This window comes from Cricetulus griseus, chromosome 3, assembly GCF_003668045.3.
Source record: "Cricetulus griseus strain 17A/GY chromosome 3, alternate assembly CriGri-PICRH-1.0, whole genome shotgun sequence".
Classification (NCBI taxonomy): domain Eukaryota; kingdom Metazoa; phylum Chordata; class Mammalia; order Rodentia; family Cricetidae; genus Cricetulus; species Cricetulus griseus.
Genome location: NC_048596.1, coordinates 121,943,787 through 121,967,721, shown reverse-complemented (window position 1 = coordinate 121,967,721; position 23,935 = coordinate 121,943,787). Strand labels below are relative to the sequence as shown.

The following is a 23,935-nucleotide window of genomic DNA, read 5'->3' as shown; positions in this document are numbered from 1 at the left end:
TACATATCCAGCAATCCAGCCCTACAGAATGTACTGGAAGGTAAACTGCAACCCAGGGAAGTTAACTACAACCAGAAAAACATAGGCAATAGATAATCCCAACTTACCAACAGTCAAAAAAAAAAAAGGGATAGAATCCCCCACATAATCTCGCTACCATCACCAAATCAAAAACAAACAAGAATGAACAATAATCAATGGTCCTTAATATCCATCAACATTAATGGTCTTAACTCCCCTATAAAAAGACACAGATTAGCAGAATGGATAAGAAAACAGAATCCTTACTTCTTCTGCATACAAGAAACCTCAACCTCAAAGACAGATGGTACCTAAGAATTAAAGGTTGGAGAAAGATCTTCCAAACAAATGGACCCAAGAAACAAGTGGGGGTAGCAATCCTAATATCCAATAAATTGGACTTTAAACTAAAATCAGTCAAAAGAGATGAAGAAGGTCATTTCCTACTCTTCCCAGGAGAAATCCATCAGGATGAAGTATCAATTCTGAACATTTATGCCCCAAATACAAAGGCATCCACGTTTGTAAAAGAAACATTTACTAAAACTCAAATCACACATAAAACCACACACAGTTATAGTGGGAGACTTCAAGACCCCACTCTCACCATTGGACAGGAACACCAGACAGAAACTTAACAAAGAAACAAAAGAACTAATAGAAGTCAAGGCGCAATTGGACTTAACAGATATCTATAGAACATTCCACCCAAATACAAAACAATTTACCTTCTTCTCAGCGCCACATGGAACCTTCTCTAAAATCAACCACATACTTGGCAACATAGCAAACCTCAACAAGTACAAAAAAGTTGAAATTACCCCCTGTGTCTTATCAGACCACCATGCTTTAAAATTAGAATTCAACAACAACAAGAACTACAGAAAACCCACAAACTCCTGGAAATTAAGTAACACCCAATTGCACAATTCATGGGTTCAGGAAGAAATAAAAAAATAAATTAAAGATTTCCTTGAATTCAATGAGAATTCAGACACAACATATCCAAACCTATGGGATACTCTGAAAGCAGTGCTAAGAGGAAAGTTCATAGTGCTAAATGCCCACATGAAGAAACAGGAGAATAATCACACTAGAGAATTAACAGCACAACTGAAAGCTTTAGAAAACAAAGAAGCCAATACACCCCAGAGGAGCAGATGCAGGAAATAATCAAATTCAGAGCTGAAATCAATAAAATGGAAACTAAGAGAATAATACAAAGAATCAATATAATAAAAAGTTGGTTCTTTGAGAAAATCAACAAGATAGACAAACCTTTATCCAAACATACCAAACAACAAAGAGTGAACATGCAAATTAATAAAATCAGGAATGAAAAGGGGGACATAACAACAGACACAGAGGAAATCCAGAGAATCATCGGGTTATACTTTGAAAACCTATATTCCTCAAAATTTGAAAATCTAAAGGATATGGACAATTTTCTGGACAGATTTTACTTTCCAAAATTAAATCAAGAACAGATAAGCAACTTAAATAGACCTATAATCTCTGATGAAATTGAAGCAGTCAATAGAAGTCTCCCAACCAAAAAAAGCCCAGGGTCAGATGGCTTCAGTGCAGAATTCTACCAGAAATTCGAAGTAGAGCTAATACCAATTCTCCTCAAAGTATTCCACACAATAGAAGCAGAAGGGTCATTACCAAACTCTTTTTATGAGGCCACAATAACCTTGATACCCAAGCCACTCAAAGACACAACTAAGAAAGAGAACTACAGACCAATATCCCCCATGAACATTGATGCAAAAATTCTCAATAAAATATTAGCAAATCGAATCCAAGAACACATCAGAGAAATCATCCATCCGGATCAAGTAGGCTTCATCCCAGGGATACAAGGATGGTTCAATATACAAAAATCCATCAGTGTAATCCATCATATAAACAGACTGAGGAAGAAAAATCGCATGATCATCTCACTAGATGCCACAAAAGCTTTTGACAAAATCCAACACCCCTTCATGATAAAGGTCCTGGAGAAATCAGGGATAACAGGAACATACCTCAACATAATAAAAGCAATATACAGCAAGCCAACAGCCAACATCAAATTAAATGGAGAGAAACTCAATGCAATTCCTCTAAAATCAGGTACAAGACAAGGCTGTCCACTCTCTCCATACCTCTTCAATATTGTCCTTGAAGTTCTAGCTAGAGCAATAAGACAACAAAAGGAGATCAAGGGAATACAAATCGGAAAGGAAGAAGTCAAACTCTCACTATTTGCAGATGATATGATAGTCTACATAAGTGACCCGAAAAACTCACCAGGGAACTCCTACAGCTGATAAACACCTTCAGCAAAGTGGCAGGATACAAGATTAACTCAAAAAAATCTGTAGCCCTACTATATACAGATGACACATTGGTGGAGAAAGAAATCAGAGAAGCATCACCCTTTACAATTGCCACAAACAACATAAAATACCTTGGAGTAACACTAACCAAAAAAGTGAAAGACCTGTACTGTAAGAATTTCAGAGTCTCTAAAGAAAGAAATTAAAGAAGATACCCGAAAATGGAACGATCTCCCATGCTCCTGGATAGGCAGGATCAACATAGTAAAAATGGCAATTTTGCCAAAAGCAATCTACAGATTCAACTCAATCCCCATCAAAATCCCAACACAGTTCTTCACTGACCTTGAAAGAACAATTCTCAACTTTATATGGAGAAACAAAAGACCCAGGATAGCCAAAACAACCCTGTACAATAGAGGAACTTCTGAAGGCATCACCATCCTTAACTTTAAGCTCCATTACAGAGCTGAAAACAGCTTGGTATTGGCACAAAAATAGGCAAATAGACCAATGGAATAGAGTTGAAAACCCTGAAATTAACCCACACACCTACAAACACCTGATTTTTGACAAACAATCCAAATATATACGCTAGAACAAAGAGAACATCTTCAACAAATGGTGCTGGCATAACTGGATGCAAACATGTAGAAGACTACAGATAGACCCAAGCCTTTCGCCCTGCACAAAACTTAAGTCAAAATGGATCAAAGACTTAACATAAACCCAGCCACACTGAATCTATTAGAAGACAAAGTGGGAAATACCCTCAAATTAATCGGTACAGGAGACCGCTTCCTGAATATAACACCAGTAGCACAGACACTGAGATCAACAATTAATAAATGGGACCTCCTGAAACTGAGAAGCTTCTGTAAGGCAAAGGACATAGTCAGCAAGACAAAACGACAGCCCACAGACTAGGAAAAGATATTCACCAACCCCACATCTGACAGAGGGCTGATCTCCAAAATATACAAAGAACTCAAGAAGCTAGTCTCCAAAACACCAAACAATCCAATTAAAAATGGGGTACAGAACTAAATAGACAATTTTCAATAGAGGAATCTAAAATGGCTGAAAGACACATGAGAAAGTGTTCAACATCCTTAGCCATCAGGGAAATGCAAATCAAAACAACTCTGAGATACCATCTTACTCCTGTCAGAATGCCTAAAATCAAAAACACCATTGACAGTTTATGCTGGAGAGGATGTGGAGAAAGAGGAACACTCCTCCACTGCTAGTGGTAGTGCCAACTTTTACAGCCACTTTGGAAATCAGTATGAGGACTCCTCAAGAAAATGGGAATGAGTCTACCACAAGATCCAGCAATTCCACTCCTAGGCATATACCCAAAAGAAGCACATTCATATAACAAGGACATCTGTTCAACCATGTTCATAGCAGCATTATTTGTAATAGCCAAAAACTGGAAGCAGCCTAGATGCCCCTCAACCAAAGAAGGATAGAGAAAATGTGGTACATTTACACAATGGAGTACTACTCAGCAGAAAAAAAAACAATGGAATCTTGAAATTTGCAGGAAAATGGATGGAACTCGAAGAAACCATTCTGAGCGAGGTAACCCACTCACAAAAAGACAAACATTATATGTCCTCACTCATATGTGGACCTGCTTTATAGTAGTGACCGTGCTTTATCAGAGCTGTTTTTAATGATGTTGCTCAGAATTGTTTCCTTCCAGATGATGATTGAGAAGCTAATTTAAAAAAAAATGGTGCCAGGTACCACAAGAGTAGCAGAACTGTGCTGTTTTTGGGGGGGATTTTGTTTTTTACTTTTTTTTTTAATGGAGAGTGCTTGGTGTCTCTATAATTTTGATCAAATGACTGCAGAACCTGGAAAAGCTATTGTTGCTATTGATGCATAACTACTGCCTTATTGGTCTTTTTATATAAATATAAATATAAATATAAATATATACATATATAATTTGAATTTTTGGAAACTTTAGCTGTGCTGTCAACTTTGGAAAAATGTATATCAGTTTACCGTGTTCAGTTGGCATTATACAAAAATTAACAGCCATATTGGTCTAGAAATGTTGAACTTAATTTTTTTCCATTTGTACGGGGGTAACGCACTGTATTAAATATGTAAGTTCTTAAAGACAAAAGAAGGGATTTTGAGAGCCCATCCCATGTGAAGGGATGCTCTCTTGGCCTGGACACATGGGGAAGCCCCTTTTGAGGGCCTTACCCTGCCTGGGGAGTGGAGGGGGGATGGCTAGGGGCATGTGGGATGTTGAGGGGTAGGAGAGGGAGAGGGAGAAGGGATTGACACGTGAAGCAAGCTTGTTCCTAATTTGAACTAATAATATAAATTTTAAAAAAAGATAGGGGGGGTGGGAAGAATTCTTCATCTCTATTACTTTTGTCTTTTTTGTATTATGATTTTTATTTGTTTTTTAAATGTTTTTATTGAAATAGAATTACGCTACTTTCCTCTTCCCTTTCCTCCTTCTAGTCCCACCCAGCTATCCTCCCTCAAACCCATGCCATGTCTCCCCTGCTCTCAAGTTGATAACCTCTCTTCTTGATTATTGTTGTTGCATACTTACATATGTGTATGTATGTATGTATGTATGCATGTATGTATGTGCAGAAATGTGTATAAATACAACCTACTGAGTCCATTTTTATCGGTGGTAAATACATGGTTTCTAGGCTGACCTCTCTGTATTGGACAACCAATAATGGGGCTCATTCCTGAGAGAGGCTAATTCTCTCACCAGTCATAAGTTGTCGATAGTTCTTTGTCTACAGGTGAGGCCCCATGAAAATTTTCTCATTAACATGTCCATTGATGTTGCTATTGTTTCAGTTTTGTTTATACAACCACTTCCAAAAGCGACTGTTCTAACAATTCCATTCTTCCTTCTGTTTGTCTATATTAGTCATTTTCATGGTGCTGTGACCAGTAAAACTGGCAGAAACAACTTAAAGAGGGAGTGATTTATTTTGACTGGACATTTCAGAGTTTCAAGGGAAGGCATGGTGGAACAGTGTGAGCCTGGGTCTGTTGTCATGGTTACTCACCAGGAAGCAGAAAAACAGGCTAAAACCAGGGGCTGCCATCACTTTAAATGCCTACCCACCCCTAATGACCTACTTCCATTAACCAAACGCCAACTCCCAAAGTCCCTCATCTTCCCCAAATGGCACCACCAGTTTCGGAACAAACATTTAGGACTTGAGTCTTTTGGGAACATCTGAGACACAAATGATTGTATCATCTGTCCACTGAAATTCTCCCATAGGTTCATGCATATTGTCTATATTTTCCACTGGAGCTTTTAACATATTTATTATGACTATTTTAGCTCCCAAATAGTCTCAAAAGAGTAGTTTGCTTTTTCTGTTTTTATTTTACTTTATATTTGGTCAACTTGACCCAATTTTAAGTCATCTAAGAAGGAACCTCAATTGAGAAAATGCTTCACCAGGCCAGTAGTGGCACTAACCTTTAATCCCAGAACTTGGGAAGCAGAAGCAGGTAAATCTCTGAGTTGAAGGCCAGCCTGGTCTACAGAGCAAGTTCCAGGACAGCTGGGGCTGCACAAAGAAATTCTGTCTCTAAAAATCAAGAGAGAAAAAGAGAATTCCTCTATAAGCTTAGCCTGTAGGCAAGTCTGTGGGGCATTTTCTTAATTAATGGTTGATATGGGTGAACTCAGCCTACTAGCCTACTAGGTGGTGGTGCCACCCCTGGGCAGGTGGTCCTAGGTGTATAAGAAAGTTAAGCAAGCTGTGAAGAACAAGCCAATAAGCAGGTTCCTCCATGGTCTCTGCTTCAGCTTCTACCTTAGTTTCCTTTATGATATAAAATGTAAGCTAAATAAACTCTTTCGTCTGAAAGTTGATTTTGATTGGGTTTATCACAGCAATATAAAGAAAACTAGGACATTTATATTGACAAAAGGGTTTATTTCAAATCAAGGCCATCCCAGCCTGAGCTACATAAGACCCTGTCTCTTAAAAAGGAGAATAAAAATGTAAGTTTATAAAAAGCAAATAATAAAGTTAAAATAATTTCTTGGGGTTTCTATTGCTGTGACCATGGCAACTCTTATAAAGAAAACATTTAATTGGGGTGGCTTAGATTTTTAGAGTTTTAGTTCATTGTCATCATGGTGGGACATTGTAGCAGGCAGACAGACATGGTGCAGGAGAAGTAGCTGAGAGTGGAGAAGGAGCTACAACTTGATCCCATGGGCCACAGGAAGCAGTCTGTCTCATGGGGCGTGGTTTGAATATATCAGAGACCTCAAAGCCTACCTCCACAGTGACATACTTCCTCCAACAAGACCACACCTACTCCAAGAAGGCCACACTGCCCATTAGTGCCACTCCTTTTGGGGGTCATTTCCCTTCAAACCACTACAAATACTACTGACTACTTAACTATGGTAAAGAGGAAATCAGGGAAACATAGAAAATAAGATAAGAAAGGAAAAGAGTAATAGAATTAAAATACACGGATGCAAATAGAATTATACACACGGGCAAAAACACTATGAAGCATTGGAGTAGCGTCTCTCAGAGTCCTTGAAAACTGGAGTGTCAGGTAACTGCTCAACGCAGGCAGTCTCTTGAACTCTCATCTTCCCTGTGGTTTGTGCTGGTACATCATAGTTTGTTGTGGACAAATGTCAGGTATCTGTCAGAGCTGTCTCCACTTTAGCAGCTTCTCTTCTTTTCATTGAGAGGCCTCTGTTCACCACACTCAGCTGTGCAGTCCATGGGCTGACCAGATCTTCTCATCATCTCAAGCCTCCTGACTCATGTAGCTAATATAAGCAGCCGGGATGTATCTCTCAAGTGCACTAGGAACATGGCCCACAACCACAGCACTGAAATCTATCCTGTGTCTCCTAGACTTCCTAAAGAAGATGTCTGTCTCCTAAACTACCTGCTAGTCCGTGCTTGTAATCCCAGAACTTGGGAGGCTGAGGCAGGAAGATCAGAAGGTCAAGATTGGGATAGAGGCACAGGGATTGGAAATATGGCTCAGTGGTTAGGGTCACTTGCTGCTCTTCTAGATGGTCCATCTTGGGTTCCCAGCACTGAGGTCAAGCAGCTCACAACAGACTGTAACTCTGAGGGATCCAGAAGATAGCATTGGATCTCTTCTGGTCTCTACATGTACCAATATTTACAGTTTCCTGATTTGCTTACTAAAACACCAACCAGAAGCACCTTGAGGAGGAAAGGGTTTCTTTCATCTTACACTCCTGTGTAATGATCTGCCACTGAGGGAAATCAGGGAAGGAACACAAAGCAGGAACCTTGAAGTGGAAGCCATGAAGCAATATTGCTTTGGCTTTCTCTTCATGTCTTTCTCAGCCTGCTTTCTTAAAGGACCAAGGACCACCTGCCCAAAGCTGGCAGCTTTCCCAGTAGGCTGGGAAATTTTCTCAAGTAGAGATAACACTCTTCCCAGCTTTTTCTATTACCTCAGTGAAAACTGATTATATATCTCTAATTTTTTATTTATTAATTTAAATGTTTCACAAAGGTTCTATTTAGCAAAATGTTGGATCTGATTGGTGTCTAATCATGGTGGCACCCACCTGTAATCCCAGTGTTCAAGAGGCAGAGGCATGATCATGGATTATAGGCTAGCCTATTTACTATGGCCTACAACTTGAGCCAGTCAAGCAAACACACAAAACTAAAACTCAATTACTGTTTCCTGGGCATGGCAAAGATTTTAGCTGAGAACCCCACTATCTTGAACAAAATATTTTATTTCCTTCCTTCTGTGCAATTAAATGTAACCACAGGACTGAATTTGAACCAAGAAAACATGGATGAAAGTGCTTTGTGAAACCTCCTAAGACATCTTCCAAGAGAAAGAGTCATTCCTGATTGTAGAATGTGAGTGTGATCTCTGAAACTCCAGCCATTTTGTAAACGCAAAGGTAACCCAGTAAGAGCAGAACAAAGAAATAAAAATAAGGGCTATAATGAGGCTGGTTTAGAACTGCAGGACTGAAACTGAAATTTCCACCGACAGGTAGATTTTTTTTGAGGGGGGTGGCAGTTGACTCAAAGCTTTTATTTCACTAATAGGTCCACAGGTGGGTGGGTGACCCCTAGAGGGCCACCTCAGGGCCCACCTCTCCTACTCCCTGGCCCGTTCTGCCTTCCCTTCCCTCTGTTTCTTCCTCTGGAGCAGCCGCCCAGCTCCTAGAACTTGCTCCTTCATTCGCTTCACGCTTTACGTAGTCCAGGTGGTCGCAGTAGTGCCAGTCATGCTGCTCATGCTTGCAAGCCAGGAAGTTGGGGAAGCTGTCCCACTTGCACTTCGGCAGCCGGATGAGGTAGTGGGCACAGTAGTCATGTTGCTGCAGTGTCAGCTGGGCATCGTTCATCTCCTGTTGCGTAGCCACCCTTACGTGTTCCTTGTGCTCCGGGAAGCTGGGCATCTGCAGCGGGTCAGTCTCCACCGAGGCGTCCCCCACATAGCGCCAGGCCAGGTGCGCCCCCATAGCTGCTCTGCCTCACTCTCCTTTGGCAACCCGGATCACCTCACTCCCACCTGGAAGCACTGCTCCTTTCAGGTAGATTTTATGTAGGAGAAAAAAATACATGTTTTGAGAGCCCAGTACCAAACTCAGTCCAAACCACTGTAGTTGGTGACAACTCGTTTTCGGTATGCTTGAATTATTAAATAACTTAAATTTTAATTAAAGCAAAATTGTATATATGACTTTCAAAAATGCACACTGTCTTAGTTAGGGTTTTTATAGCTGCAACGAAACACCATGACCAAAAGGCAAATTGGGGAGGAAAGGGTTTATTTGGCTGACACTTCCACATTGCTGCTCATCATTGAACGAAGTCAGGACAGGAACTCAAACAGGGCAGGATCCTGGATGCAGGAGCTGATGCAGAAGCCATGGAGGGGTACCGCTTGCTGGTTTGCTTCCTCGTCTTGGCTTATTCAACCCGCTTTTATTTTTATTTATTTATTTATTTATTTATTTTGTTTTTTGAGACAGGGTTTCTCTGGGTAGCTTTGGAGCCTATCCTGGCACTCGCTCTGGAGACCAGGTTGGCCTCAAACTCACAGTGATCCGTTTGCCTCTGCCTCCTGAGTGCTGGGATTAAAGGCGTGAGCCACCAACCTGCTTTCTTATAGAACCCAGGGATGATGACACCCACAATGGGCTGGGCCTTCCCCCATTGGTCACTAATTGAAAAAATGCCTTACAGCTGGATCTCATGGAGGCATTTTCTCAGCTGAGGCTCCTTCCTTTGATGACTCCAGTTTGTATCAAGTTGACACAATGCCAGCCAGCACATACACTGAAGCCAGGCATGATGTCTGTGATCCCAGCATTCAGAGGAAGGGACACAGGGATTGTGAGTTTGAGGACTGCCAGACCTATAAAATGAGACCATCTCTCAAAAAATAAGCAGGATAAACAAGAATTAAACATATTTTGAAGATGAAAATATTTTAATTTTTTTTGGAGGGGGAGCAGGTAGAGACATGGTTTTTTTCTGTGTTGCCCTGGCTGTCCTAGAACTTGCTCTGTGGATCAGGCTGTTCTCGAACTCAGAGATCCACCTGCCTCTGCCTCCCCAATGTTGAGATTAAAGGAATATGTCACACTGCCTAGAAAAAATTTTATTACATTTATTTATTTAATTTGTTTGTCTGTGCATGTGACCATAGACCATGTATGTGAAAAGCAGAGGACAACATGTGAGTGTAGGTTCTCTCCTTACATTTGTGGGTCCTGGAGATTAAACTAGGTCTTCAGGCTTGGTGGCAAGTGCCTTTACCTGCCAAGCTATCTCAGCACCCCCCACAAAAAAAAGCATGCTAAAATGTTAACACCATTCCTTCAGATAGTAATATTGTGTATGGTTGTTTTAATCTTACCTTTGTATATAGTCAAATTTTCCACATTGAGCATTATTGCTCAAAATTCTTTTTGTTTATCAAGGTATGCTTTTTCTTTCTTTGTGGTTGTCTTCCTTCTGTCCCTATACAGCTCCAGTGTGAAATGAGAAGTATTATAAAGGAACATGAGCTCCTCCACTTCTCCACTTTTCGCCAACGACTTTTCTCCCCATCAGCAACCTTAGCTCCTCGTTAGGATCCTCAACTAAAACCTGGCTCTGGAGCTAGCTCTTCCTCTGGGTCTTAAGTACTGTGCTAAAGGCTATAGTTAGCATTATCTTGGGTACCTCAGAAACCAACCAATTTTTCCTTGCATCTGAATGTCCCGCGCGATCGTCTCGCCAGCAAGAACGACACAGGACACTCGGATCCTTCTGCAGTAAAGCTTTAATGCATCTTGAGAGACAGATGATCAGCTTCCGATTAGGGAGACCCCAAGCCAAGAATCCTGTCCCCTTATAAAGGCTCATAAGCTCCCAGCAGTGCGTGTACAGCTGGGATAGGTGGAGGACTCATCACCCTATATGACGCCACAGAAGAGGCAAGACTAGGCAAGTGGAAAAACACTTTGCACATGCACACCAACATTGTTTACTTGATCCGGCAGCGGATGTCAGCGCCATCTTGTAATGGCGAATGTGAGTGCGGCTCCTCACATCTGAATGGTCTTATTCTTCACAGCAAGGACCAAACTCATTGAACGTATCCAAAAACCCCTGAATTTGGAGGACATCTTTGTTTAACTCTTGATATAAGATCTGAAATTCTATTTGCTTCATGTATTTATTTCTCTAATGCTGCAATAAAAATTACTCCAATTTGCCAGATTAAAACAACAACACATTTATTATTTGCATTGTTGGAGGGGTATCAGCAATTCAGACATCACTTAATTAGGGGCCTCTGTCTCACAACTTCCAACAAGACAGAAATCAAGACAGCCAGGGCTACCACCAACTTAAAATGCAACTGAAACAGGATGGATGCACTTCTAAACTCACCCTCACAGATGTTCCCAGGGTTCAGGACCTGGATGCTATTGGGTTGAAGCTCACAGGGTTTCGATACATGCTGACCAGAAGCTATTCCTTGTCATCAAGCCTCTCCATCATGGCAGCTATCTTCATCAGAATATACAAGAAAACACAGGCAAGAACAAGAATGACACCATGGTGGCAAGGGGGTGGGGATACCTAACAAGGTAGAAATTGCAGCCCTTTGTAACCTAATCATGAAACTGGTATCCCTATTGCCTCATTTTATTCATGAAAAGCAAGTCTCAGAGTTCTAGCTCAAGCACAAGGGAAGGAGATCACACAAAGGATTTAGTCCAAAGGAGGTAGGAGGCACTGAAAACCCTCAGAAGACTGCCTACCTTACTAGGTCTCACTCTCTCTTTCAAAAGTCCTCCTCACAGTTTCTTCCAGGAGGCCTAGCAGGACCTCAAGCAAACTGGACTCCGAATGACCTCTTCTGCTTCCCCCGGTCCCACTGAGACAGCCCAGCCATACTCATTCTTCCTTTCTCTTTGCAGCACCATCCAATTTGGCTTAGCCTTTTGGAGAAGGAAAGTAGTAAACAGAAGAAAAGGAAAGTTTGTCTAAAGCTAAAGACTTAAAAGATGCTCTGGTTTCCAAAAACATATTCTGCCCCCTGGTGAAAGAAAGAAAGAAAGAAAGAAAGAAAGAAAGAAAGAAAGAAAGAAAGAAAGAAAGAAAGAAAGAAAGAAAGAAAGAAATCCTCCCTGTGCTTGTCCGGTACACTTGACCCTGGGGCCCACAGCACACTATTCCTGTTCACAGTCACTGAAGCCACACTGTCTTCCTGAAAGAGTTATCTTGGCCTTAGCTGGAGCTCAGCTCCACAGAGGGACTTAAAAGGAAACAACAGCTCTTGGTCCCAAGCAATAAAAAGACAAATGAGTCATAACAGTCTGGATTCTCCACCAGCCTCAGCAGTTCCGTGAATCGTCTCCATAAAAACCCGCCCTTCCATCCCAAGCTGCGTTCCAAGTGCCAAAGCCTTCCATTCAAGAGTTTTATAACTCAGCCCTGTGCTCAGAAATGTCACTGCACACAAGAGGGCCTTTGATCTCAGGCCTTACCCGGGCCCAGAGTCTGCAGCGAAGCATGCTTTGATAACTATCTAAAGAGAAAAGTGCTTTGGCGTCCTCTCATCTATTTCTATTCTAACTTTAACAAGCTGCTTAGCTCTGGGCATCTGCCCTCTGCCCTCTGAGCTTCATATGAATCAGAAGTGACACAGGCCGGTGGTTATGCGCTCTGAGAACTTTTTAAAAGGATGATGGTAGCACATATTCATAAAGGGCTTACTGTGTGCCAGGCACTGTCTTCAGTTTGTGCAGGCTGTGGGGTGTAGGGTGCTGATGAGGCAATGGGAGCACAGAGAGGCTCCGAATGGCTGATAAAGCCACGAAGCCAGTATAGGGCAGAGTAAGGATATTAAAAAAATAAATAAATAAACCAAGAGTGCATCTCCAGAGTAGCTCTTGCCCCTCTACAATGAGAAGAATATAATACTCCATATATATCCCATTATGATGTCATAAGAATGTCTTTAATAAGAGAGAAACTTTGGAACAAATTCCTCCACCTAAAAACACATTCTTTTTTCCAAGTACTGTGTTAGAAATCCTTTCAGTGAGGAAAGTGAAAAGGCCAACTTGGTACTATATGGAAACTTTACACAAGCTTTCAATGACTCCAGTTGAACTGAAGGATCCAAGTCTGATAAATTTATGCTCTAAAATCTTTTGTAAGTGAACCTATTGGAAGTATACTTCTCTAGCTTAGTTGTCCTTCTGTGGAATATAAATATAGAAGGGCTAGGGAGAAGCTCCATGCTAAAGCACTGGGTTTGATCCCTATCGTCCGAAAATGCATGAGGCATGGGGACTTTATTACTCAACACACTGGTACACATCTACACTCTCTGCATTCAAAAGTCTGAGTGAGGCCAAGACCACTCTGGGCTACATAGTAACTTTGAGGCTAGCCTGGGCTACACCATAAAACCTTGCCTCAAAATAGTAATAATAGTAATAATAATAACAATAGTAAATTTTTAAAAAAGACTTCCTGATTTAAGTTAGAGACCTGGACTTTTAAACACATATTTTCACTAAGTATAGAAATACACAAAAAACATCTAGGTCAGAAAATAATGATTGTTGTCATAAATAAGATGTATAATTTAGCCTTTCAAACATATCAGCATTTGAAAATTAGTTATGGGACATGGCTCAGTGGGTACATGCCCACTGCACACATCAGGATTTAGTTGGGATCCCTAGCACCCAGAAAAGCCAGGGGCAGTGGGACATATGCCTGTAACCCCAACACTGGGGCCCAGAGACTAGCAGACCCTGGAGGCTTGCAGCAGCTAATCTAGCTGAAATGTTGAGCTCTAGGTTCAGTGAGAGACCCTATTTCAAAATATAAGGTGGCAGGACTGGAGAGACAGATCAGCAGATAAGAGAAGTCCATGCTTTTCCAGGAGACCCAAGTTCAGTTCCCAGGACCCATGTTGGACAGCTCACAAGTGTGATCCAACACACACACACACACACACACACACACACACACACACACACACAGACACAGACACATCCATAAATAAAAATCAATGCTTTTATAAAAGGTGGAAAGCAATAGAGGAAGACATGTGATATTGACTTCTGGCCTCCACATGCTCACATAGGGACTGCAAACCTGCATACATACACCACAAACACAACATATATACCACATATACTATCCACACAATAGATGCATACAAGAATCAGCTATTTCAAATGGATCCCAGAGAGCTGAGTGTGATGGCACATGTCTGTAACATCAGCGATCGGGAGGTGGAAACAGCAGAATCTAGAGTGCAAGCTCAGTTAGGTGTCGTGTCGCATAACTTTAATCTCAGCACTTGAGAGGCAGAGGCAGGCAGATCTTTGTGAGTTCATGGCAAGATTTGGTCTACAAAGTGAGTTCCAGGACAGCCACAGCTGTTACACAGAGAAACTCTATCTCAAAAAAAAAAAAAGTACAAGCTCATATTCAGCTATGTGGGGAGTTCAAGGCCAGCCTGGGGTACCTAAGACTTTCTCTCTTTCAAAAAAAACAAAAAAAAAAACAAAAAAAAAAACTTGATTTTTTAAAGAAATTTTCATGAAATGTGAGTAATTTTAATATGTAAATAACTAATGCAGCACAACCTTCTTTCTTCTGTTGGTGTGGCTACTCTATTACCCTAGCCAAAAACCTTAGCCTTTCACTAAATTGTTGAGAAATGTTTCTTTTTTAGTGTGTGCATGTGTGTTGTTGTTAGGGATGGAACACATCTTCACACATGCTAAACAATTACTATGGTATCAAGCTACCCAATGCAGCCCAAGAGTTCTTTTTAGAATGGAATCGATAGGCAGGTAAAATACAAGCCTGTAACTGTTCCAGATCACCCATTGGGGGAAACAGTCTGAAAGAAAGCCAAAAGCACTTTTGGTGGTGATAGGATATCGTTATTCTATTACATATTCATATCCAACTACCTGAATACCTTCCAGTGCTATGCAGCTAAGAGTGCCTTAAAAAATTGATTTTATGTTTAAACCTATGCATTGGGTTTCTGCCACTTGTTACCTACAAAGTCTGGACTAGTTCAGGGGATAGCTCCCAGACTCTGCTCAGTTACTGCTAACCACAGGAAGTAGTTGGACTACCACAAGAGCTGGGTATTCTAAAGCCATGGTCATGAGCTGAATGTGTCAGCTAAATCTATCTAGCAGTCTGTGCACAGCTAGAGCTGATTTAGGAAGCTTCTCAAAAGGCCCAAGCCTTCAACTAGAAGTCATATTGAATAATCTAGAGAGTTAATACACAACACACACCACCACCACCACACCACTAGACAAAGATGCCACATACTTTCTTTGCAGAGGAAATAACCCTGAATCAGTAGCTACCTATAATTAGGGGCTTCCCCCCTCTTATCCCACACCCCTATAATATCTGTATTAAGGTAGAGTACAGGGAACAGGCCATCAGTTGGTTGAAAACCAGCCACATCTTTTCTGATGTTTCCCATGACTCAACTCCTGAAAAGCAGGCTGCTGCAAGTCAGGAAAATGCTTCGTAGGAGAATTTAATACCTAAGTGGTTGGGAGGTTCCTTCTCTCCATCAGCATCAAAATAATTCTACCTTGGGTCTTCCACTTAAGACTCAGCATGACTCAGGCAACCACTCCAGAATACCCACCTATTGTATAATTTCAGGGCTTGTTCCTACCTACAGAGCAGTATAGGAAACATATGTGCATGTGTTTACATGATAATTACATTAAACAATGCACCCATCCACCCAGATTGAGAGGTGCCTGACAAGTCATTGTCAAGTTCACCTGCTCTCCTCACTCTCCAGAGAATTAGTCACTGCAGTCTTTAATGTTGACTATTCTCTTACATTAAAAAGAAAAAGGTAGTAATTGTTGCCTGGAGAGATGGCTCATTCAATAAAGTGCTTTGGCCTGCAAGCATGAGAACCTGAGTTCCGTTCCCAGGAACCACATAAAAACCCAGGCACGGCTACACAAGCCTGCAACCTCTCCTGGGGAAACAGAGACACGGAAGCCCCTGGACTTCACTGACTAGCCAACAACTATATTAGTGACCTCTGAGTTCAGTAAGAGACCCTGTCTCAAAACATAAGGTAGAGAAAAACTAAAGAAAATAGCTGTGTAGGCCTATATGCTCACATATACATGTACACACATACACCTGTAAGATAATTATAATAAGTGTCACATGTTTTGTCCACCCACAACATTCCCACGTTGCTATCACCACTTCTAGGTGAAAGATCCTAAAACTAAGCTGAACAGAGAAGATGGCCTCCAAGTTGTAATATAGCATCAGCTTTTCTCAGTGCTTAGGAGAGCTCTCCTGCAGAAGTAATGGGGCCAGTTGACCAATCAACACTAGGCAAGTCCTCCAAGCCTGGAGGCACACCAATCCTGAGCCTGTGTGTACCCCTAGACACTCCCCTTACGCTGCCCTATAAGATCTCTGTCCCGTGGTTTCTCGGGGTCTTTTCCCAGCCATCAGCCATGGTGGATGGAAGAAAGGCCTGAGCTAATGTTGAACAACTGCATAAAGCCTCTTGTTGTTTGCATCAAGCTTTCGCCTCCACCTAGTGATTGGGTTCACAGCAGTCCTGGACTGAGATCCTGGGGGCCCAAGCCTCCAGGGGTCTTTCAAACTAAACCTCTGAAACTGTAAGCAGGCCACCCCAGTTAAATGTTTTCTTTTTCTTTGTAAGAGTTGCTGTGGTCATGTGTCTTTTCACAGCAAAAGAAACCCTAACTAAGACAACTCTTAAGAGCACTTGCCAATCTTTTAGAGGACCTGACTTTGATTCCCAGCACCTACATAGTGATTCACAACAGTCTGTAACAGTCCTAGGGGAACCGACACACTCTTCTGACCTCCTCCAGCACCAGGCATGCACATGGTACACAGACATACATGCAAACAAAGCACCCGTTCACATAAAATAATAAAATGTTTTTTTCTATTAAAAAAAAGGTAAAATAATAAGAAACTCAGACACAATATCTTCCAAGTTAAAAGTGAAGTAGATGCCAATGGTGAAGTGACTGCCCTAGAACTCACTATGTAGACCAGGCTGCCTTAGAATTCACTATGTAGACCAGGCTGCCCTAGAATTCACTATGTAGACCAGGCTGCCCTGGAACTCACTATGTAGACCAGGCTGTCCTAGAATTCACGGAGATCCCCAGCCTCTGCCTTCCAAGTGCTGGGATTAAAGGTGTGTAACAACTATGCCCACTTTTGTTTGTTTGTTTTATCTCAGCCTGTTCTGCTAGAGATTATTCTCACATAACCAGTACTTCTTTAAGAATCTACTCAAGTCCAAGAGAAAAGACCTACATATGCTGACTTCAGGGTTTTATCACTATAATAGGCACCATCCAAGTTCAGTTAGCAAGGCTCATCACAAGCACAGAACTTTTATACAGCTTTTGTTGTGTACTATTGCTATTAGTAAGTGGCCAAGAAGCACTAGATGGGTCCAAGTTTATACTCTAGATCAGAGTTTCTTAAGCTTTATCCATTTACCCTTTTGCCCTGGAAATTCTAATGCAACCCTAGTCATATATGTGTATAAACTAGGCATACAAGTCAAACATTTATTGATAATTAATTGTAAAGAATTTTATTTTAAAATTACTCTTTGTTACACATATAATTCTACCATTTATTAGAGACAAATCAAAATCTGCATACCAGTAAGATGATGTGCTTGTTTACTTTTGCATAAAGAACTGAATTTGGGCTGAATATTTGGTACTGCTGGTTGTGAAGCCTCTGTGAGCAGTTTGATTGAGAAACATCCCCCATCAGCTCAGGTATTTGAACACTTCACACCTATCTATCTATCTATCTATCATCTATCTATCTATCTATCTATCTATCTATCTATCTATGTGTGTCTGTCTCCATCTCTCTCTTTCTCTGTGTCTCTCTGTATCTCTCTCTCTCTCTCCCTCTCTCCCTCCCTCCCCCTCCACTCTGTCTGCTTTGTGTTTTCCAGTAAGGAGACCTCAGCTTTCTGCCTCAGCAGCCATGCTTGCTGCTTGCTGCCATGCTTCTCTGCCACGATAGACTCCTATCTCTAAAACTGTAAGCTAGAATAAACTCTCCTTTCTGTAAGTTGCCTGGTCACAGTGTTTTAAACCAGCAATATGAAAGTAACTAAGACAGTCTTCCATGCTATTCAGAGTTGATAAGTATTCTTATTTTATTTTTAGACTGGCTCTTTGTGAAGCCTGGCTGGCTTTGAATTCATTGTGTAGTCAAGGATGACTTTGAAACTCTGATCCTTCTGCCACCACCTACCGGGTGCTGGGATTACAGACATTTGCCACTGCTGATTTATATGATGCCTAGGATCAAACCCAAGACTCCATTCATGCTATACAGACACGATGCCAACAGAATTATAGCCCCAGCTAACATCATGTAGCATTTTTTATAAAGATTTGCCTATTTTATGTATATGAGTGCTCTATCTAAATGTATAACTTATGCCAGAAGAGGGAATCATATTCCACTAGAGATGGTGTGAGCCACCACGTGGTTGCTGGAAATTGAAGTCAAGACCTCTGGAAGAACAACCAGTGCTATTAACTGATGAGCCATCTCTCCAGCCCCCCATGTAGCATTTTTTAAATCAAACTCATGGCAGCAGCTCAAACAGCAATTTTTAAAATAAAATATTCTACCACAATACAGGCTAAAATATACCAATTTGACACACACTGAGGAATGATGCAAGGAATATATTTAAAGTATTTGTTTTAATCCTAGCACTCAGGAGGCAGAGGCAGGGATCTCTGAGTTCAAGGTCAACCAGGTCTATATAATAAGAACTTGGTTGTTTGTTTTGTTCTGTTTTTGTTTTTTTTAATGTTTTCCTTAATTAAACCATTGTGTTTCTGTCTGATTATAAAACTTTGAATATGTAGTAGAAACACTGCAATTCGTAATGTACAGTACTCTCAAATCTAAGCCATGGTGTTTTAGGTGGGTCTGTCATTCATGGGTGATGAGATAGTTTGTGTGGTGCAAAAGAAGCATCTTATGTTTTCAGAGGCTGCATTTGAGGCAGGATCTCAGTAGGTAGCCCTGGAGCACCATGCTTGGCCTGTGGATTTCAGTTTTAATTACTCTTTGGTATTTGTACATTCAGAAAGCTTTTGCTGTTGCCCAATTCTTCATGACCCCCACAATCAATTCATGACCCCAAGAGGTTGTGACTCACAATTTAAGACATAGCAGAGCTGCAGAGAGCTGTTAATCAAGGCCACTGGGGCCTACCCCTTCTGATTTTATTGCATCTTATTTTTAGTATTTATCATATATTTATTTTATGTGTACATACATTGCAGGAGTGTATTATTGCTATATTGCAGGAGTGTATTATTGCACCATGTGTGTGGGAGCCAGCAGAAGTCAGAAGAGGGAGTTGGAGCCTCTGGAACTGAAGTTCCAGGGGATTGTGAGATGCCTGTGGGTGCTGGGAAGCAGACTTAGGTCTTCTGCAAGAGCAGCAAATGCTGAGTCATTTCTCCAGCCCTATGTTATTTAAATGGAGTCTAAAGAGTATCTGAAAATTTGCATCTCTGAGAAACTCTTAGATGATACTGATGTTGCTAGTCTATGAACATGCTCTAGAACTCACTGGGGCATTGGTGAAACAGCCCAGTGGTTATGTGTTTGCTGTGCATGCATCAGGACCACAGTCCCTATCCCCAGAACCCACATAAATGACATATCTGAGAACTCTTGGTGTGATTGAGAGATTCTGACCTATTGAATAAGGTGAAAGAGCAGCTGAGGATGCTTCCAAAGGCAATATAACACACACACACACACACACACACACACACACACACACAGAGAGAGAGAGAGAGAGAGAGAGAGAGAGAGAGAGAGAGAGAGAGAGAGAGAGAGAGAGAGAGATGAGAGGGTTAAAAAATTTAACGGGGCTTCACTAATAGCTCACAGTTGATCCTTATTGCTCTGGCTTTCATAGCAGCTAACAATGGATGAAATTCACTCTAACTTCTGAAGAATTCTAGTTATGATGACTATTTCCTGAAGGGATCCCCAAGTGAGTTCATCGTTACTGGAAGGAAACAAATACGCTAGGCAAAGTTACCCTGTTAGCATGGATTTTGTTTTCTCTAAACATACAGGATAAAAACAAACAGCAGGGGATGTTTGGCTTTGAAGATAGATGCAATGATTGGGCTGGGAATCAGGGTGGGAACAGCATGATGACATAACATAATTAACTCCCTCCATTTTTCTGACAACACCTACTGAGAAGTGTAATCAGCCAATATGCCTCATTGGATCCTTACAGTATGCTCAAGTAGGATGAAGCATGGGGCATGGCTCCTGACCTCTTAACCACTGTGATGCCTCGTTGAGCAGTTTCTTTCCTCCCATAAAGCATGCCAGGAAGTAAAATTCCCAACAAAGTAGAACCGACTTCTTAATATACTCAAATTTTGTTTTATTTCAAGTACATGTTTTGGCAAAAGACATGGCTAAGTGGTTAAGAGTGGGTTTTGCTCTAGCAGAGGATCCTAGTTCAGTGCCCAGAACACTCATCTTGTAGCTCACAACTGCCTGTAACTCCGGCTCCATGGGATCCTAGGAGTCTCTGCTACTCTTCAGGCATCTGTACTCATGCAGACACACACACACACACTCTTCTTAAAAACATTAAACGTATGTTTTTTTTTAATCTTTCTGGAGTTTATACCATTGTAGTTTTAAATAGAAAAGATGAAACGAAGTTTAAATTCGGCTTGAGGCTTGTAAGCCAACATTACACATATCTACTTTTAGAATGTGAAGTAATAACCGACAAGACATTAAGGGAGTTTGTGGCTATTTGCCCCACATCTACATTAAAAAGAGCACAAATCTAGACTTAATATTTGGGCTTTACCATCTTCTATTAATTGTTACCTGATTTCCGCTTGAATTGGTCCCCACTTCAAATCTTTTTGCCCCTTCTTTGCTGTTTCTTCTCTGCTATGGATTATAAAATCCGTAACTTATAAGAAACAAGCCTAACAAAATTAAACTCAGTGAGGACCTGGATACCCTATCTAGAGATCAAGTGTGGGATGGGGGCTGGTCTTTCTGATTTCTTATCTGACAAACTCCTAGCTGATGCTCATGGTTCTGGGACAGGGGCCTCAAGAAGAATTAATGGAATTTCCCAATGAGTCATCTCTTCAAAGATGGTGTCCTTTCCTTCTTTCAAATTCTTCCTTCTCTGGGGCTGCTTTGAAGGTTTCCTTGTCTGCCTTCACTATGAGCTAATATTTGGTTCAATCCTCCCAGCTTTTTATCACCGTCTTCTATACATATTTTGGTACTCTGAAACTGTCCAAGTAATCAGTTAAGGCCATATTCTCCACCCCAATAATCAAGCCAATAATTTATTGGATGAGTAAATAGTGATTATATAACACATCGTGGCAGAGTGTACTTGAAATGTCAGCATCTGGGAGGTGGAAACAGGAAGATCAGGAGTTCGGGGTCATCTTCATCTACATCCCAAGTTTGAGGCCAGCCTGAGCTACATGAGATCCTGTCTCAAGACAAACAAACATAGCAAAACAAAAAGACTGTGTAACTACACATCGTCATCAAACACTGTAAGTTAAATGCTATTTAGATAATTTTCCTTTTTTTTCTTTAGTTTTTATACTTTTATAGCCATCTAGGGTTAAAGAGCTTATGGGTGTTCTAAGCTGGAGTGGGGGTAAACAGACTCACTCCTTCAAGGTCATGTTTGCCAAATGGTGTAACTAGGATTCAAGTAAAGCCAAAATATAATTCACCAGACTATGGCTACCATCCCATTGAAACCAAGATGAACAATGAGGTTCAAGGAAAGATGACCATCTGTGGTTTATTTAAAAAATAATAATAAAACACCACAGCAAGCATACTGGATCTCCATCAGCTGCACCCACACTCCTGCCAGTTCTTAGAACCTTTTCAACCCACTGTCTCTAGTATCCAAAACTAAATAATTAGAGCAAGCATAAACTGTAAATTTTGTATGGTGCTTTACCACTTAGAAATATCACACTGGAAAGATAGCTCAGTAGTGTAAAAGCACCTATTGCTCATTCAGAGAACATGGGTTCATTTCCCCGCACCCACATTGTGGCTCACAACCCAAGTCCCAGGGCATCCAACTTCCTATTCTGACCTCCCTAGGCACCAGGGACACATGTGGTATACACATGCACATGCAAGCAAAACACCCATACGCAAATAAATCTTTTTGTTTTTGTTTTGTTGTTGTTTTTCGAGACAGGGTTTCTCTGTATTGTTTTGGAGACTGCCCTAGAACTCACTCAGTAGACCAGGCTGGCCTTGAACTCACAGAGATCTGCCTGCCTCTGCCTCCCAAGTGCTGGGATTAAGGCATGTGCCAATACAAATAAATCTTAAAAAAAAAATCCAACCAAGGAAGCAGAAAATCTGATGGAATTTAGAAAGATAAGTAGGTAAAATTGGGAAAGGCAGACTGGCAGACTTGCAATAGAACTGAGCAGCTCTTCCCTACCCCATCCTATACCACCTGTTAATAGCACACACACACACACACACACACACGCACACACAATCTGTGCCATGCTTGTATTTTTGGCTCTGACAACTTAGAGGTGCTACCCACATTTATGGAGTCCATGGATGATGCTAAACATCCTATAATATACAGGATACCCTGCCTTCTCCACAGCAAATATCATGCAGACCCCAATGTCAATGGTGCTGCAATAAAGAAGCCCCGGTTGAATTCACAAACACAAGTAAATAGGAAGAATGGGGCTATAATTCCTTCGGATACAGATGTGTGCCACCTCTCTGTCACACTGGGAAAAGAAAGCCAAGAGCTAGAGATCAGCAAGCCTTGGTTTGGGCTCGGTTTCCAATTGCCCATACACAAACTGCAGAGGTCACATCTGGCTAAAGTATCCTTTAGTTTCCTTCTGCTCAGAAGACCTGAAGAAGCATCCACTACCCACAAATCCTGTCTGTAGGGAGCCGTCCCTGCATTCTCCATTACAAGATGGCGCCTGCATCCGGCAGGCACCGAATGTAAACAAGTTATTGTGCAGGCGCTGGGTAACTTTCCATTCCTTGATCTCTGTCTCTTCTATGGCGTCATATGGTCCGATGAGCTACAGCCAATCATGGGGTAACATGTCCGAGGTGGCGGTTGCCAGCCTTTATTAGGGGACGGGATTCTTGGCTCGGGGTCTCCGCTCTGGTAAGCTTATGCTCTCCTCTCAAGATGCATTAAAGCTTTACTGCAGAAGGATCCGAATGTCCTATGTGGTTCTTGCCGGCAAGATAATCGCGAGGGACATCTGGTGCCGAAACCCGGGAACTTGTTAACATCGCCGGCACCGCGGAGACCCCTCGGACGGGGCGGATTCAGAACTGCAGGGTGGTAAATTCGGAGAGGTATGTCTTTTCTGGACTTTGGCTTGGGATTGTTGATCTTTTTCACTGTTGTAGCAATCTTGAAGAAGTCCAGAATTACATGTCAGAAACCGAATGTAGTGAGAGATGGGGCGCACCCAACAATAAAATATAAGGAAAAAGGACCTCCCGGGATGTCTAGTGACAAGGGAGTATGTATAAGAAGAGAAACAACAACAAATAAGAAAAAAGGACCTCCCGGGGTGTCTAATGACAAGGGAGTGAATAATTTGTTAGATGATTCTGTAAATAAGTTTAAAGCTTTAAATCTTAATAGTTCTGATGAAACAAAAAAGGAGGGAGAGAAAATAGGGGATAACCGGTCACACCCCGGTAAATTTAAGAGACCTGTTAATCCAGCGGGTGTACTTCCATCAACACCCCCATTACAAAAATTTGGTACCGACTCCTTTTTACCATTAGAGGAGCGGAGAAAATTACAGATGGCTTTCCCAGTCTTTGACAGGGGAAAAGGCCATGCATGTTATTCAACACTGCTTAGAGGCCTGAAATGCCTGGGGAAAGCCT

At 41.4% G+C, this 23,935-nt stretch overlaps 1 protein-coding gene across 1 annotated transcript; it reads right to left on the bottom strand.

Annotated features, from left to right (window-relative positions):
- Positions 1-8,469: 8,469 nt before the first annotated feature.
- Positions 8,470-8,865, bottom strand: LOC100768089 (NADH dehydrogenase [ubiquinone] 1 beta subcomplex subunit 7). Its single transcript, XM_027408055.1, has one exon. The coding sequence runs from the start codon at positions 8,863-8,865 to the stop codon at positions 8,470-8,472; it is 396 nt and encodes a 131-aa protein (XP_027263856.1).
- Positions 8,866-23,935: the final 15,070 nt, after the last annotated feature.